This window comes from Fukomys damarensis, unplaced genomic scaffold (genome assembly GCF_012274545.1).
Source record: "Fukomys damarensis isolate Sample0158 unplaced genomic scaffold, DMR_v1.0_HiC HiC_scaffold_2, whole genome shotgun sequence".
NCBI classification, from domain to species: Eukaryota; Metazoa; Chordata; class Mammalia; order Rodentia; family Bathyergidae; genus Fukomys; species Fukomys damarensis.
Genome location: NW_022900914.1, coordinates 33,266,344 through 33,284,770, shown reverse-complemented (window position 1 = coordinate 33,284,770; position 18,427 = coordinate 33,266,344). Strand labels below are relative to the sequence as shown.

The window sequence follows — 18,427 nt, the reverse complement described above, 5'->3', positions numbered from 1 at the left end:
CTCAAAAAAAAAAAAAAAAAAAAAAAAAAAAAAAGCCAGAGATGTGGCTCAGTATAGAGGTCTTGGCTTCATTCCCCTGAACACAACAAAAGGAAGAAGAAGGAGAATGGGGGACACACAGACACAGAAGGAATATGGCCACGTGAAGACAGGCAGAGATAGGAGTGATTTACTACAAGCAAAAAACAGAGTTTTCAGGCAAAGAGTCAAAATAGCTTCTGTATCTGGAACATATAAAGAGAGTATGGCACTCTTGAGAACCTTAGCTGCAGAATTCTGCCCTTTAGAACTGTGAAAGAATGAATCATTTTCTAAGTCCCTTGTTTTGTACTCCCATTTTACAGCAGCCCTAGGAAGTTAATTCCATGAGAAGAGTGCAGTATGTAAACCTTAATCAGTAACATTTAAATAAATGAAAATGTAACAACTCTTTATATTAGTCAGAAAACCCAAAAGCATAAAGAGGGTAACAGCCCTGTTACTGTACACTGTACTCCTACATTTAGTGACACTTCAACCCAGATAAATTTTAGTGGAGAAAATGGGCATGATACACAAGACAAAAATGCGCACAATATTCTAAAAATGTAAATATCTCACAATTATAAGAAAGAGTGATCTCTTTGTTGGGAAGTTATGAAAAAAGACAAACTAAAATAAAAATGTGATATATTTTACCCTAATTGATCAGCAAAGATGACAAAGATTGTTAATCCTGTCACTAGCAAGAGACTGAAGAAATGGGTACTCAGCACTGCAACTAAAAACTATAGCCCATAGACCAGTGTTAATCCTCAACCTCTTTGATTCTAATTCTTTATTTGAGCTCACTCTGTTTTCCTAGTGTGGGCACTCACTGCTATGAATTTTCCACGTAGAACTGCTTTCATTGTGTCCCTTAGATATCTGTATGTTATATTTCCTTTGTGACCCATTGATTGTTCATTCACAAGAGTGTTGTTCAATTTCCATGTATTTGTGAAGTTCTTACTGTTTATTATGCTATTGATCTCCACCTTAATTACACTATGATCTGATAATGTACATGGGATAACTTTGATTCCTTTGCATTTATTTAAACCTGTTCTGTGAGCAAGTATGTGTTCTATTTTGGAGAATGACCCATGTGCAGCCGAAAAGAATGTATATTCTGATTTTGTGGGGTGGAACACTCTATAGACGTCTGTTAAGTTCATTTATTCAAAAGCTTGGTTCAGTTCTAGTATTTCATTGTTGATTTTTTTGTCTAGATGTCTATTTGTGAGAATGGGGTATTTAGGTCCCCCACTACAATTGTGTTAGTGCTTATTTGGTTTTTCTTGTTCCTTGATATTTGTTTTATATAGTTAGGGGCATTAATATTCAGGGCATATATATTTATGATTGTCATCTCTTCCTCTTGGATTGTTCCCTTTACAAGGATGTTAGCAAACTACTTTATCTTTCTTTTTTTTTCTTTTTAATTGAGTTTATTGGTACAATCTAGGTATACAATACAGTTACATTCATCATTGGGATCTTGTACCTTTACATAATAGGTCTTTATTCTCATTTTTCCCCCTTGTCCCTACCCTCCCTTCACCCCCTCCTCCCCTTCCCATTTACAAACACTATTTCCATTTTTTCAGTTTCTCATATTTTTTTCCTCTCCCTTATTACCTTTCCCCCACCCTTCCCACTTTGCCTACACCTTTAGCCCTTTACTTCCTATTTTGCATTATTATCTCATTAGGATCCTGTGTACTATTATAGTTTTTCACACCAGAGAAACTATTTGGTATTTCAGTTAAAGAAATCTCTGTATGAACATTAAAAATAGGGAATCCTAAAATAAAACTAAAAAGGAAAGTAAAAGAGAAAAGGCAATGATGTAACATTAAAATAATCCTTAATTCTAGAGATGAAAATGGTCCCTGAACATATTTAAATTGCTTCTTGCTCTTATAGTCTTATCTTATTCTTTTTTTCATTATTTAGAGAATACTTTATTAGTTTCTGTAATCAAACCCACGTAGATATGACCTTACGTATTTAGTACGATGTGGTACGCCTGTACACATGGAAAACAAAATAAAAATAAAAAAAATTTAACATTTCTAGACTAATATGGCTGTCCATTTCTGTACAATGCCAACTCAACACAGTAAATTGGGATGACTTTTTCCAAAGTTGGCAGCACCGTTAAAGTTTCCCAAAATTCAATTTATATATATATGTATATATATATTTATGTTTATATAAAAAGACTAATAATAGCAGTACGTTATGCATCGATAGCAGCAACAGCTTTTCCAGGTTCTGCAGTCATCTGAACAAAATTATAGACATTCAGCACATTCCATTAAACAAAACAAAACAAAACAAAAACAAAGAAAAGAATAATATCTAGAAAACAGCGAAGTTCTGTTGCTGTTGTGGTACCTGGCACCATTTTTTTTTATTAGCATCTTAATCATCATCTGAAAAGAGAACATTGTAGAGTAATATCATTAAATATAGCTCTGATAAAGCATGGTCCCTACTATGTATCATAAAGCAGGTATAAGATATTTTACATTCATAGAGGTATGATACAGTACTGTCCTACATTGATAATACTAGAATCAGTTTTGGTTTGAAATTTACTTTGTCTGTAAATAAGATTGCTACCCCTGTTTTTTTCTGGGCTCCTGCCACATGGAGAATTATTTTCTATCCTTTCACTTTCAGTCTATGGGCTTCTTTTTGCCCTAGGTGTTTTTCTTGTATAAAACATATTGTTGGATTTTGCTTCTTATTCCATTTTGCCACTCTATTTCTCTTAATTGGTGAGTTGAGGCCATTGACATTGCTGGTTATATATTGCTGATATGTACTGACATTATTGACATGTTATTGGCCTTTTGTTGACTCTTTTTACTTTTTCACCTTCTCTTTTTAGTTTCTTGCCTTGCCTATTTGATTTGCTCTGTTGGGCCTCATGGTGTTGTTGCCTTCATTGTCTTTTTCTAGGATCTTGTTTAGAATTGCTTGTAGTGCTGGTTTGGTATTCATGTAGTTTCTCAGGTGTTCTTTATCGTGGAAGTGTCTTATTTCCCCATCCATTTTGAAAGAGAGTCTACTGTGATTCTGATGGGCTTTCATTTGTATGTGATTTGTTTCTTTTCTCTAACTGCTTGCATTTTGCACTGTATTTTGTTCTTCTGTTGAGTTTCAGGGATCTTGACTATTATGTCTAGGTGTAGATTTTTTTTGATCATGGCTAGCTGGAGTTCTATTTGCCTCATTTATCTGTATGTCAAATTCGTCCCCTCTGGGAAGTTTTCTGTCATTAATTCTCTGAACAGATTTTTAAAATCTTTTGTACTTTATCCTGCTACTTTGTGGATGCCTATCAGTCTTATGTTATTCTTTTCATCGTGTAGGAGTTGTTGGATCAATTTCTCTTGATCCCTTACTGGTTTTTAAGAGATCTCTCTTTTCATGGTCACTGACTCCAGTCCTATCTTCTGTCTAAAATTCTGTCTTCACATTCATTCATTCATTCATTCTGCTGTAAATGCTTTCAGTAGAGTTTTTAATCTCCTGGATATCTCTTTAAATCTGTTTCATGGATTCCATTTCTTTCCTATGTTGGTCATTCAAGGTTTCCATTTCTTTCCTATGCTGGGCCTTCATGGCTTTTATCATGGTCCTGAGCTCATCTATTTTTTTGTCAGTTGCTGTTCTAGAGTCTCTAATCATGTCTTTCATTGCGCTCACCATTTCTGTATTTTTTAGGGAAATCATTTCTGTTTTGAATTTTTCTAGAGCCTGATTGATCTGTTACTTCCTGTGCTATGAGTTCAGGGTATCCTGGTGGTTGATTGTCAATCTTTCCCACCTTGTTTCCCCTAGAATTTGCTGTTGGTGAACTGAAAGTCTGTATTTGTGCCTTGCTTAATTGTTTTCTCATTTTTATTTTTGTTTTCAGTGCTGTCTTTGGTTTAATTCCTGGGTTAGTACTTTGGTCTTCCTGGTATAGCTGCTCTTTAGGTTTTGATTCTCTAATGACTCAGAGACACTCTCATTTTCATAATATCAGAAAGGAAAACTCATTAAATCAGTCACAACCCTTTAACCCAGTTGATACAATCAGCAACACAACAGCATCAAGCACAGCTTAGAAATTGATCATTTATGGTAGTTATTAATCTATCAACTTTTACCATGTGAATTAAATCATAATCAAGAACCAGCTCCAAATGTGTTTATAGTCAGTAAACTCTTCAATGTAACAACTTTACCTTCAGGATGGGGACTTAGAAGGAGTTAGGAGGAGAGTAGTAGATAGGTGAAAGAATAGGAGAAGGTTTCAAGTGAAGCAAGAGGACACCGGATGATCATGCAAACTCTAGGAAACTGTGGAAGACAAGATGGAAAGTCAGAGTGCAAGAACAAAGACAAGAATAGAAGAACTTATAGGGAAGCTATAAATTGTACTCACTTTCTTTTGAAACTAATGATAAGTGAAAGAAAAAGAAGAAGGACCAGGAACAAAAAGGGGGATGAAGAATAATGTGGGGGAGCAAGAGACTGAGTGGGAAAAAGAAGAAAGAAAAAAGAATTTGAAGAGTGGAAGAAAATAAAATTCTAAAAATAAAAATTAGAGGAAAAGAAAGAAATTGAAGTGCCTCTTTCGAGGTATACCTCTTCTGTCACAATAGACAATGTGGGCAGCAATATGCAGAACTAAGGCAATTAGTCTCAGCTAGCCAATGGCAGACCCCTGAGATTCAGGCTGAATTCTGGCTGCAAGGTCCAAATTGGTCTTCCTGACCTCCTGCAGGGTTAACTCTGCAAGGTTCTACTGGAGGTTCCAGCTGCCCTTCCCCTGAAAATAGTCCAAGTTCTGATGGAAGGTGGTGATCCCTCCAACTTACCAGCTACAGAGGTCTGATGTGCCTTTATTGCTGTTGTTCACTTCCATTCTATCTTCTGGAGCTGAGTAAAATGGCCTTTATGATCACCTGCGTCTCTGCAGTGTGGATCCAGGTACTGGCACAACCAGGAAGCCTGAGAGAGGAGATGGGGTGGTGGAATGCTGCAAAGGTGGTCTGCTCTGATGAAGGCCCGGGGTGCTGGAGGTGGGGGAGGAGGAGCAGTGAGCTCCCCATGTGGCTGGGCGGTTCTTACTATTCTCAACTATTTTTATTTTTATTCTTGCTTGTGGACCACATTTTTTTTGTTTAGTTTTGGGTTTTTTTTTGTAATTTTTATTTTATGCTCGACCTTTAGATCATTAGTTTGTTGAATGCTTCTATTTTAAAGAGTATCAAATTTTGTTTTGGTAAATGAGTTGCTTGCATCAGTTTGGTAATATCAGAGCTGTTTTTTAAGCTTTGTTGGGGAGGTTCTTGAATAAAATAAAATAAATACCCACTAGTTAGTCCTAATTCTTAGATATGTCTCTCCTGAGTTCTCTACTGACTGCTTTGAATATTTATAAAGGTCTCTCTCTCTCTCTTCTGCTCTGACCAATCAGAAGACTTAATTCCCCTCTGCACTTACTGTGCTTTGGGGATTGTTTGGGTATGGGTTTTTTTGGTTGTTTTGTTTTTGTTTTTTTTTACTTGTTTTCTGGTTAGCCTTAGGGAATATATGTACAATTTAGTGTTTAGCCAGAATCTGAAAGACAGTTTTGGAGCTCTTTGTTAATGTAGCTCCCTTTCTCTGGTATTGTTTTCTGGATGTTTCTGTGGTATTGTTTTCTAGATGTTTCTGTGAGTTCTACCTCCTTGAATTCAGTGAGACTTGGGCCCTGTAACTTATTCTGGAAAGTGTATTACTATCTACTAGAGAGAACCTAGCTACATATAGCTTTGTATTACCTACCTGCTGTCCAAAATCTTCAAACTGTTTTTTTATGTTTTGTCCTTGTTTTCTAGGTCTTTTTTTTTGGTGGAAAGAGGACAAGTTTGCCCTCCTTTCTTCTTAATGTGATAGCTCTTTTTTTTTTTTTTTTTTTTTTTTTTTTTAAGGTTGGCATTGAACTCACTGTGTAGCCAGGCTAGCCTGAAACTTGAGGCAATCCTTCCTCAGCCTCACAAGTGCTGGGAGTACAGGCATATACCACCACACTCGAGTTACTTTTTCCTACTGTAGTTTAGTGTGGATGTGTTATTTTCTCACCTAGTATTGTGAACAGTATCAGTGTAGGTGGTTGAACTGATCTAAGGTTGCTGGTTGATTGTGCGTGGTTGAAGGTTGAAAAGAACAAAATATTAGTGCTGTCAGGAGAATAGCAGATTTTATAAAGAAGTGATTCTCAATGTAATCTGAATATTCTTTCTGGACTCAATAGGGTCTTCTTTCTAACTACATAGGAGACTGAAGGCATTAGGTGTATAATGGAGTGTGAGAAAAGGAGGTGTAAGATTGTAAGGTTGAATGTCCCAGTAGGTACTTAGGTTCCTGCTTTCTGATCTTCTGGACTTAACCCTTACATAGGGTATCTTGTTTATATCTGCTGTTTCACTTGACGGTTTTTTTCCAGCATGGCCTTTTGACCCTCATGAGCAACCAGCTCTCGTGCATGCTTGTGTCCTGACTTAAATCTTCTGTCTTGATGCCATCACTTTTACTTGAATTTCATATTCTACATCAGTTTCTGTACCCTCACAATTATTTAGCCCTTTGCTTTTATTGAATCTACAAAATTAATCCCAAATAAGAATACTAACCTGTGTTATCCACTTCCTTTTAATTTTCTCTGGAACATTGTCTGCTCAAATATGATCTCCATTGCTGAGTACAGTTAAATAACATTTATTGGATTATTAATCTATATTTTAAGTTCCTGATTGAAAGAATATTTATTAGATTATTAGCCTATATTTCAATTTCTTGGTTATTTGGGGGCTTAGAAATATATGTTCAAAGGAAATACGAGAGTTTTCATTTCAGGAATGTGAAGAAAGAGTGAGACTAAAGGGCAACATCTGATATAGGCTTGAAATTTATTCTGCTACCAGTTTAATAATGTCAGAATACATTTATATTAATTAGGAGCACAGAATACATATCAAAGTAATGTGAATGACTCCTTTTGTATCATCAGTTATTGCATACAAATACATAATTTTTAAAGAAAACTATTAGCTTTAGTATTGTTTCAATGTAATTTTAAAATATTTTTCAAATTTCTTACAGTAATCCTAAATTGGAGAATCAGAGCATAAATAAAAAAGTCAACAATGATGCTTCACTTAGAATTCATAATCTATCCATTTTGGTGAGACAGATAAAATTTTATTACCAGGTAAGTGGTCCTTGTAAAAAATCTGATATTTTAATAATAAATTACATATTGACATAGTTATATAGTATCACTCACTTAACTCATCTAACAAATATTATATTCCAGGCCCTAGTCTATTTGCTGGAGATTTTTACAAATATTAAAGATATAAGCAAATACTTCATAATTGTCTACTATTTAAAATGATTACAGCATTTTATATATTTTAAAAATCAGTTCTGAGTTTCCTGAGAACTTGTATAGTGCAACCATCTCTTACCCTGTTTTAATTAAGCTTTTGAAGTGTATGCTTTTTATTAAGTTAAACACTTAAAATGGGTACATATTTAAGTTTTTAAATATGAGTATTCTTGTTACTACTGAGATAAGGTCTCACTAGTCCATTCAGCCTGGGCTTGAACTTTCAGTCCTCCTGCCTCAGCTTCCTGCTGCTGGGATTGTGCACATGTGTCCTAATGCCTGGCTAATATAAGCATTCTTCAGGTTACCAGTTTTTCTAAGAATTTCCATAGCTGCTTTACACAAATTTAGGTTGATATATTTTTTAAATACTATGCATTTTCTAATTTTACTTGTACTTTATTTCATTTGTGAGTTATGCTTTTAAATTTTAAATGTACTTTTCAAGTAATCTTTTCTTTGGTTTTGATTTTTAGTTAAACTAGTTTGTATGATTTGTTGATACTTGTTAATAATTACTTTGCTTAGATTTATTAATTTTTCTGTTGAACTAGTATATAATTCAGAATTAGATTCAATCCCCAGCACTAAATAAAAAAATTTTTATTGTTGTTTGTTTAAGTCAACAACACCCAAATCAATGCAGTTCTCTTTTCCTTTGGATTATCTATCTCTTGGAAAAATTTAAGAAAAAATTATTAAAATGAATAACTAAAAGTGTAAATAAGATCCAAATTGTATAATTGATAATGTGAAATAGGAAGAAAAGGGCTAAAGGTGTAGGGGAAGTGGGAAGAGTAGGGAAAAGAAACTAAGGGACAAGAAAAAATATGAGAAAAGGAAAAAATGGAAAAGTCTTTGTAAATAGGACACAGTGGTGGAGGTGAAGGGAGAGCAGGGGTATGGGGAAAAAAATGAGAATCAAGACCTGTCATGTAAAGGTACAAGATGCCAATGATGAATGTAACTGTACTGTATACCCAAAATGTACCAATAAACTCAATGAGGAAAAAAAAGTCTTTCCAAAACTACTAAAGAGTTTTCTTATGTTTCCATACATCCCTCAAAAAAATACTTGCAATGTTTTAGAACATTTTGATTGTTTGGCTCACCAAAGGAAATTTGAGTTGGAATTCAAATGTGTTATGTCTCCAAAAATGTATTTTTCATAGGATGATAAGCACCAGACTTATATAGTAAAAATGATTATTAGAAAAGAAAATTGACCTAATTTGCTAAGATAATTGTTAGTGTTGGAAAGAATGCAAAGAAGCATTGAGTATCTTTGTCAGTAATGATAGATAAATTTAAAAGTCAGCATTGATTTATTTTAGTCATTTAAAATATGCAAAAGTCCAGTACAAATTAAGATGTCATTCACATTTTCCCTCTCCCATTTATTGAATGCCAGTCATTCTACATGGCATCAGAGCTATGAAATAGTATATCTCTACTTTTCACTGTACTTAATGGTTCTGGTAGAGGGATAACAGCAACAGAACAACTTAACACAATAATTTTGATTGTGATAAGTAAAATAGACAATGAAGTGGTAATGTGAGACCTCATGGTCGAGGTAACTAGTAACATCATCAGAAATTTTAACATACACTTTGTTATTATTAAATGGCAATTCAGAGCTTTTCAAATAATCATTTGATCTATAACAGACATCTTTTTATCTTGAAAATGAATATCTAAAAGGTTTCTGTCAGCAAATAAGTAAATTATAGCTTTTACCTAAAAATATCTTAAGTTTTTTATTCCTGTGAGGGAGGGATATTAATTTGAATATAGTTTACAATTTAAAAATCTGACTCCATTTTTAGAATTCTGTGAAAGATATTTTGCACAACTCTTGGCTGCAGTTTAAATAAGTACTAGAAGAAAAGAGTAGTTCTTCATCGACCATTAAAATAAAGATTTGAATCATTTGAAAAAGAAGAGAACTTTACAATCAGGAAACTAAAATGTATTAGAACGTGTTTGCATGGTTTCAAGTAACTAATATTAAAAAAAACAGCTATAGTATCAACAATCTACTTTTTTTTCCCCCTTGGTACCAGGGATTGAACTCGGGACCTTGTACTTGCGAGGCAGGCAGCGGTACAGCACCACTGAGCTAAACCCCTGGCCCAGTAATCTAGAATCTAGTTTTTATAGAAAGCATTTTAGGGTTTTTCTTATAATCTGTGGTAATAAGCAACATTTGGAGCACTAATAAAATTCAGTAGCCAACAAAACTAGGTCATGTGTGTGTATGTATATGTATGTATGTTTATATGTGTATATATAATATATATAATATATATCACATTTTCTTTATTCATCTGTTTATGGACATGCAAGCCACAAATAGATTTAGGTATTATGAATTGTACCATCATAAACATGGGTATGCATATATCACTAATATGAAGTCTTTAACTTTTTCAGGAAGATATCTAGAGGCGAAAGAGCTAGGTTGAATGGAATTTCTTGTTTTATTTTTTTGAGAAAAATGGTATTGGGCTGGGGATTTGGCTTAGTGTTTGTGCCACCTGCCTCACAAGTGCAAGGGCCCAAGTTTGATCCCTGGTACCAAAAAACTGAAAAAAAGTATTGCTTTCCATGCTGGTTATACTAGTTTACATTCCCATCAACAGTGTAGGAGGGTTCCTTTTTTCCTGCAGTCTTACCATCATTGTTTTATTTGATTTCTTGATAACAGCTATTCTTTCTGGAATAAGACAGAATCCCAATGCTGTCTTAATGTGCATTTCTCACATGGTCAATGATGTTTAACATTTTTCATGTTTTTGAGAAATGTCTTTTCATTTAAATTTCCCATTTTTTTAATTGGGTCTTTTACTAGGAGGGCCTAATTTTTTGTTGTTGTTCTTTATATATTTTAGCTATTAATACTCTTTTATATACCAAGGTAATTAATGTTTGTGATTTCTTCAGATTTACATAGTACCTTGTAAACTGCAAAAGAAACAAAATACATTTACAGTAGTATAGTTGGTCACCAAAATGGAGAGGGGAAACTTTAAGCTGTGAGAATGCACAGTGTTCTCATTAAGGCAGTACTGACCCAGACAGCCATGTATCTGTCCCCCTCAGAATGCCTCGCAACGTGAATGCCCATTGTGAAACCCATTGTGAAACATTCGAGCATACAATATTTCCTAAATTCTCACGTGTTCTTCATTTTCTGATTCATCTGGTGAACTGGCAATAGGAAGTTGGTCATATACAATGTGCCCTCCCCTTTTTTGACCAAAACTTGAAGCAGTCACAACTACTGTGAGGCTAATGGTAGGCTTTGCTGCTGCTTCTGAAGTGGCTGGGTGAGGATTGACCTCAAAAAGATCCAGTGCTGACAGCAACCCTGTATTGGTATTTCTTCACTAATATATACGCCTTCTCAATAGGCCTCCCTGTAGCAGGAGCCAGTGTAGGGTCAAATGCATCAATATCAAAACTCAGGTGGATTGGCCTTTGTTTGCCAATCAGCAGGTCAAATGTCTGTTCCATCACCTTCTTGATCAATATCTCTCATGGAAAAACACTGAATATTTTAGTTATTTAAAATAAAATGTTCCAGGGCCGGGGATTTAGCTCAGTGGTTCTGCCACCTGCCTTGCAAGCACAAGGACCTGAGTTCGATCCCGGTACCAAAAAATAAAATAAAATAAAGTGTTTGGAGTGTCCACATCTCTTAGGCCAGTATACACAATACTTGGGGAAGAGATACAAGGTTTGATCCAGGGAAAGCCTGGGAGTGATGGTATCTTGTCCGGTAGTTCTCTGAGGAGAAATGCAACTGGCTATCCATGGAGATTTCTTGTTGAAGTGGTGAGGGTGTGTTGATGTCAGCATGGGCATCAATCCAAATGACACAAAGGTCTGGGCAGTGCCGTGCATGGCCACTAATAGTACTGATTGCAAGGCTGTGGTCTCCTACAGTGACACAGCTATAACCATCTGATACTGCTCTACTAATCACCTTAGTCAGTTCCTGGTTAGTGAGGCCAACTGAGCATGGATTCATTACCAGGTTGTTAAAGGGATCTTCTTTGGCAACTGGAGTAAACTCAAATCTCCGAAGTCCTTAAGGCAGCAGCCCAATGTGGAGAGTGTTTTCATCAAGCCAGCTTCTCTTACGGCAGCTGGGCCATATTCCACTCCTTTTTTATTCTCTGTCCCTGAGAGAAAGGGGCTCCTATCACAGCCAACAGAGTGGACAGATTTCTTTAGGACAGAAGGCACTTGCATCCAGAGGACATGGAGAGGCTTCTCCTCAAGGACATGACCAGCAGTGTGGGGCTTACTAAAGTAGAGGAAGCTTTGAGTGGCTCGTGGCTTCAAGTTATTAGTACTTTTCTTGAGGAGTAGCTGGAAAAATGTTTTCACATTCTATAGTTTGCCTTTTGGCCGTTGGTTGTTTCCTTTACTGTGCAATTTTGATTCTTGATGTTATTCCTTGTGCAGTTTGGGATCCTGTTCAAAAAGTCCTTATCTATACTTAAGTCAAGAGTTTTACCTTCCAGAAGATAGTTTCTATTTTCATATTTAAATCTTTGATGTATTTTGATTTTAGTACATGATGAGTGATACAGGTCTAGATTAATTCTTCTGCATGGGTATAACTATTTTTCCCAGAACCATTTATTGTAGAGGCTTTCTTCCAGCATATGGTTTTTGCCTCTTTGTCTAAGAACAGATGGGTGAATGTGCCTAGGGTTGTCTACATTCTGCTCCATTAATCTGCATGTCTGTTTTTGTGTTCTTTTTTAAAAATCACAATATCTTTGTAATAATTTGAAATGTGGGATTGTTATGCCTCCTGCTTTGCTCTTGTTGCTCAGGTTTTCTTTTGCTATTCTTGTGAGTTTCTTCCAGTTCCATATAAAGTTGAGGATTTTTTTTTTTTTTAGTTCTGAGAAATGCTGTTGGTTGGTGTTTTGACTGAGATTGCGTTAAATCTCTATATCCATTTTAGTAGTACAGTATGGCCACTTTGACATTTTTGGCTCTTCCTATTCAGCAAGGTGTATCTTTCCATTTTCTGATGTCCTCTTTAATCTACTTTTTCAGAGTACTGTAATTTTCATTTTTTTTTTTTTTTTGGTACCGGGGATTGAACTCAGGTCCTTGTGCTTGTGAGGTAGGCGGCTGAACCACTGAGCTAAATCCCAGTCCTGTAATTTTCATTATAGAAGTATTTCATTCCCTTGATTAGGTTAATTCCTAAGTATTTAATTTTTTGAAGCTATTGGGAATGAGATTATTTTCCTCATTTCTCTTTTGGTGGATTCATTGTTGGTGTACAGGAACTGTGTTGACTTTTATGTTTTGATTTTGTATCCTGCTATATTGCTGAATTTGATTATTATTTCTAGCAGTCTTTTTTTCTGAGACAGGGTCTCACTGTGTAGTTGAGACTGACCTGGAACTCATTATGTAGCCCAGGCTGGTCTTGAACTCACAGCAATCCTCCTGCCTCAGCCTCCCGAGTGCTGGGATTACTAGTCTCTAGTAATCTTTTAAATTCTTTTAAGTAGTAATCTAGTAAGTAATCTAGTCAGTCTTTTGATGGACTTTTTTGGGTCTTCTCTGTAAAGGATCATATTATTTGTGAATAAGGCTAAGTGATTTCTTTCTTTCCTTTTATTTCTTTCTCTTGGGTGACTGTTCTGGCTAAAATTTCGAGTACTATATTTGACAGGAGTGAGAGTGGACACCTTTGTCTTCCTGGTTTTACAGGAACAGCTTTCAGATTTTTCCTATGTAATATGATGGTGGCAGTAGGTTTGTTGTAAATGGCTTTTATCATACTGAGATAAGGTTCTTCTTACACCTGTTTTCTTTGTGGGTTTAGTTTTAGTTTTGTTTTGAACTCATGAGCTTGCTCTTGGTGAGGCAGGTGCAGTGCCACTAAGCCAAATCCCCTGCTCTGTGGGTTTTTTCTTTTTTTAATCATGCATGGATGTTGAATTTTGTGGAATGCTTTTTCTGCCTCTTTTGAGGTGATCATGTTATTTTTGTCCTTCTGTTTATATGATATATACATTTATTGATTTGCACATGTTCAGCCATCCTTTAATTGATGGGATAAAGCCACCTTTGTCATTTGAATGATCTTTTTAAAGATTTGCTGCATTCTCTTTGCCAGTGTCTTATTGAGGATTTTTGCATCTGTTAAAGAGATTGGCCTGTAGTTTTGGTTTTCAGTTAAGTCCTTCTCTGGTTTTGGAATCAAGGTAATTCTATCTTCTAGGAATGAGTGTGGCAGTATTCTTTTCCTTTCTCTTTCATTGAAGAGTTTGAGGTGTGTTGGGTTAGGTCTTCACTGAAGTTCTTGCTTTTTGGGGTTTTGCTTGTTTGATATTTTTTGGTACCGGTTATTGAGTCACTGAAGTTCTTGTAAAATTCAGCAGTGAATTCATCAGGTCCTTTCCTTTTCTTGGTAAGGTTTTTTTGATTTTTGGTTTTTTAATTTTTTTCGTTTGTCAGTTTCGTTGCTTATTACTGGACTGTTGAGGTTTTCTGTATCTTCCTTGTTCATATGTGTTAGACATATAAACATTTCTTCTAGATTCTCCAACTTACTGGAGTACTATACAGGTTTTCAAAATAGTTGTTAATTTTCTGAATTTTGGTGGTATCTCCTTCCTTTTATTGCAATTCTACAAATCCTTCTGGACTGTGTTTCTGCAACAAAAGAATTTCTAGTTATTCAGTAAAATGTAGATTTAGTGGCCCTGGAAATATTCAAATTCTCTATATGTGAATCCTTGCAAATCTTTAAAATTTTTTAACCTCTTCATCTCTCCATGATTTATTTTTATCTTTAGAATTCATCAACAACAGTACTTATTTTCTGTCCACTCTTACTAAAATGTAAGATTCATGAGAGCAAGAATTTCAGTGTGTTCACTGCTGTATTTCCAGTATCTAGAACATTGTATGGCAGATGGTATCACTTGATAAATATTTGTTGAATGATTGACTCCCTTATTTTGACAAAACTTTTCCCCCTTCATTTGCCTTATCAGAATTTTTATCTATGATTTTTTTGTATAGTTCTTATCTCTAACGTAACAAAATGAAGTTTTCTTTACTAGCTCATGCACATATATTTTCTTCCTCCCCCTTTTTTTCTTTATTGGTACATTTTAGGTATAAAGAATTACATTCATGGTTGGAATCTTGTACCTTTACATGATATATCTTGGTTCATGCACATATATTTTCTTTGAACTGTGAATTAATTTGTTCCTCTTAGTGAAGTCATATTTATCTTCAACTCATTTATGTATTCTTTTTTACACATATTTAGTAATTAATGTCTTCAGAGCTAGCTGAAGTCTGGTGGGTCTAGGGTTTACCTAATAAAGCCTTGACAATGGCAGTCAGTTTTTTAGCCATATACATATCTCTTTTATGGTGTATTTTCAGTATTACTTTTTGAGATTAGAATAAGGAAATAAAAGGAATTTTTACAAAAACATAGCTAAACTCCTCTGAGGAAGACATAGAGAAGTCAAGTAGAGATTTTTGTTTGTTTGCTTTTTTGTTTTGTTTTGAGACAGGGTCTTGCTGTGTATTTCAGGCTTGTCTTGTACACAGGGTAATCCTGCTGCCTTAGCCTCCCAAGTGCTGGGATTGCAAGAATAACTCACCACACCTGGCTCCCAAGTAGAATTTTTTTTTTTTGGTACTGGGATTCGAACTCGTGTCCTTGTGCTTACAAGGCAGGTGGCGGAACCCCTGAGCTAAATCCCCAGCCCCATCAAGTAGAAATTTTAAAATAATTTACTTTTTAAAGATTTGTGTAGTATTGACTGGCTTTTTACCTAATATTAATACTTTCAGACATAAAGTTAATACTTGAAGATAAAATACTATAAAAGGTAGATTTATCCCACTAACTCTAATGTTTCAGAACGTTAAACAACTTAATATTTTATACTTTTGTTTTACTTTCTACTTGCCAAAAAATGACATGTATATAAATTTAAGCCTGAGCATTTTGATTATACTTTATCAGAGTATATTAATAGGCATTTATGTTCCATACAAGAATATATTTTTCAGATGACATAGAATAAGTTTGAACTTTGAAACTTGTATCATCTAAAAATAAATCAGGCTTCAGGCAGTAAAGGTCAGATTGTGTTAACCCAAAGTTATTGATGATACCATATGGTGATAAGGGTTATGAGATTGCTTTCATCATTGTGGGAATACTGATTTAACATGGGAACATGGAGAAACAAAGTAGACAAGAAAAGGAGACTGCTGAGAAAGAGGATTTAGGAAAAAAAGTAGTGAATCACATTGAAAATTACCATGCACTTGGACCTTTTTCTTTATAACAGCATACTCACATGAATGTTACATGGTGAATCAATAGAATTAATTAGCTTCAAAATATATTGATATTCTAACTGATTTATCAATTTTAACTAAAACTGTTACTCAATTACTACTCAAAAATAAGTGGTATAAATAAATTTAATTTTTTTCTGAAGTGTTTAAATTGAAGCTTTTTTTTTTTTGGAACCGGAGATTGAACTCAGGACCTTATGCTTGCTAGGCAGGTGTGGCGCCACTGAGCTAAATCCCTGGCCCTTGAACCTTCTTTTTTAATAATTCATGGTCTATTAAGATTTAAAGCTTTTCTTTGTAAGGTTTTCATTTTTTTTTTGTCATGTCTGCATATGTGTGTTACTGGGGATGAAACCAAGTGCTTCATGTATGCCAGGCAAGGGTTCTGTTACTGAGCTACATTACCTGCCCTCCCCTCACCTTTCAGTTTTATTTTGAGGAAGTCTCAAAGTTGCCCAGGTTGGTCTTGAATTTGTGATCGCCCTGCCTCAGCCTCCTGAGTAGCTGAGATTATAGGCATGTGCCATTGTTTCTATCTATGAGGGAGAATTTGAAATCTCTTCTGATGTAGTTGGTGTTTATGAAGCAAAACAGTGATTGCTTTTTAAAAACTCTTAATTTATAATTTCTTTTAAATATCTACATTTACAGTTCTCATAATGCTGCTTCATAGCCAAGAAACTATTGAGTAAATTAGAAATCTATTCCTTTAAATATTTTTAGCTGTTAGTTATAGGGCTGTAGTATATTCTCTGTGACAGAATTTGCTTTAAACTAGAACATTTACTTATTAACTCTCCAAATTCAGTACCTTTCATTGTAGTGATTTAAGCAATTTTTGATGCATAGTGTGGCGGTCCAGCCGTCACAACACGAACATGCCTGAGTCGGGGAGTGAGGATTGAGAAAGGAAAGAACACTCAAACCTGAGCGGAGACGAAGAGAAGTCTGCTTTATTTCACAGAAACAGCTCCTTTTATAGGTTCACAGCAACAGGAAGCTTTTAAGGGCACATAACAACAAAAAACACCAAGTCATTGTTTTTCAAAGACCGAATTTCCTGACTCTTACTGATAACATCAGATCTATGGCTGTCTCTTTGAGTTTCTTCTGTTGCAGCAACAAGTTTAACAAGCAGAGTCCTAGAATGTTACAGATTGTATCAATGCCTTGAGTGTAGAGGTGAAGAAGTTTCCTTTTAAATGTCAAACTCCTAGAGGGCCTCGGCCGGGCTCCCACATATCCCCCTTTTTATTATATTTAGAGCAGGGACTTTCCCAGCTCAGCAGAAAGACTGTGCCTGTCTTAGGTGAGAAATGTCTAGAGAAATCCCTTACCCGTCATCAAGCCATGAGAATTCTGATACTCATGCTCTGTCTTAGGTTGGATATTTCTCTACACTTCTCTTACCCGTCTTTGACTACCAGCCTCTGCAGGGGTTAGATCATAGGTTGTGGAGGCTCGACATGTAGCTTTCTCTACCTCTATCAACATCTGTAACCCTTGATCCTCATACTAAGACTCATTAATTATTACAAGCATCATCATGAAGAGAGGTTGTCTCAAAACCATCACAGACTGAGAAAGGAAGTCATCATTTTGAGAATATACAATTGGTCAATTTACAATTAAAACAGCTGTTGTTATATTCATTATCAGTTTCATAAACAATCTCTATATTTCTTACCAATAACATATAAGGAGGATTAACACAAGATATTATCTTTTTCTTTTGTTCTTTGACTTGAGATAACACAGTGTTTACAGTATTTCACATATTAAAGAAGTCCCTATGTTAAAAACATTTAAACGAAGGCTAGTAACTTTGACATCTGACCATAAACATATTTCTCCCAATACAGCAACAAACTTCCAAATGTTTGAGAAAAACCTGAATTTGTCCACCAAAGTAAAGTCCTGCAGACAAGTTTAAGTCCAAATGATTAGTCCAAAAACTTTTGAGATGTGTCATTAAATGGTCTTTCTTGAGGTATAGTAACATAACACCTCTTCCACAAAATAGTAGTACTGCCTATTTCTGTTTCTTCTTCACACAAAGGTAATGATTGTGGAGGTTACTGTCCCATGATACTGGATGTAGACTTGTCAGGATGATCCACATGACGAACCAATCTCTCTGGTAACCATCGAGCTCCGTCATGTTCCTGCGAGAAAACACAAACATATCCTCGGCCGCATATTAAAATGGGGTCAGGTCCATACCATTGACCAGTTAAGGGATCTCTCCATTTTACCAAGGTATATGGAGAACCTTGTGGATGCCAGAATCTTTCTGCTGCTGAATGGCCATGCTTATCAATTTGTAAAAAATTTAGAATATAAATAGCATGATTTAAATAATTTCTGGGTGAGGAGGGATATAACTCCCCCTTTTTTATTTTTAGAAGTTGCACTTTTAATGTGCCATGAGCACGTTCAACTATTCCCTGTCCTTGAGAATTATAGGGAATACCTGTAATATGCACAATATGCATTTATTGGCAGAATAGTTTGAAGGCCTTACTAACATATCCAGAACCATTATCTGTTTTTATTTTTTGAGGTACTCCTAAAATGGAGAAACAATAT

General features: G+C 35.2%; 1 protein-coding gene and 1 pseudogene across 12 annotated transcripts in view; one reads left to right on the top strand and one right to left on the bottom strand.

The window, feature by feature from the left end:
* Ccdc88a (coiled-coil domain containing 88A) overlaps positions 1-18,427 on the top strand; it is a 154,430-nt gene that overhangs the window by 22,857 nt on the left and 113,146 nt on the right. For all 12 annotated transcript variants that reach the window (XR_778647.3, XM_010615863.3, XM_010615864.2 and 9 more), the window contains exon 3: positions 7,171-7,279. Coding sequence is in view for 11 of the 12 variants with exons in the window: in XM_010615863.3 (XP_010614165.1) it covers positions 7,171-7,279 (109 nt within the window). In the remaining variant the exon portion in view is untranslated. The remainder of the gene's footprint in view (positions 1-7,170; positions 7,280-18,427) is intronic.
* LOC104856447 lies at positions 10,630-11,754 on the bottom strand (annotated as a pseudogene).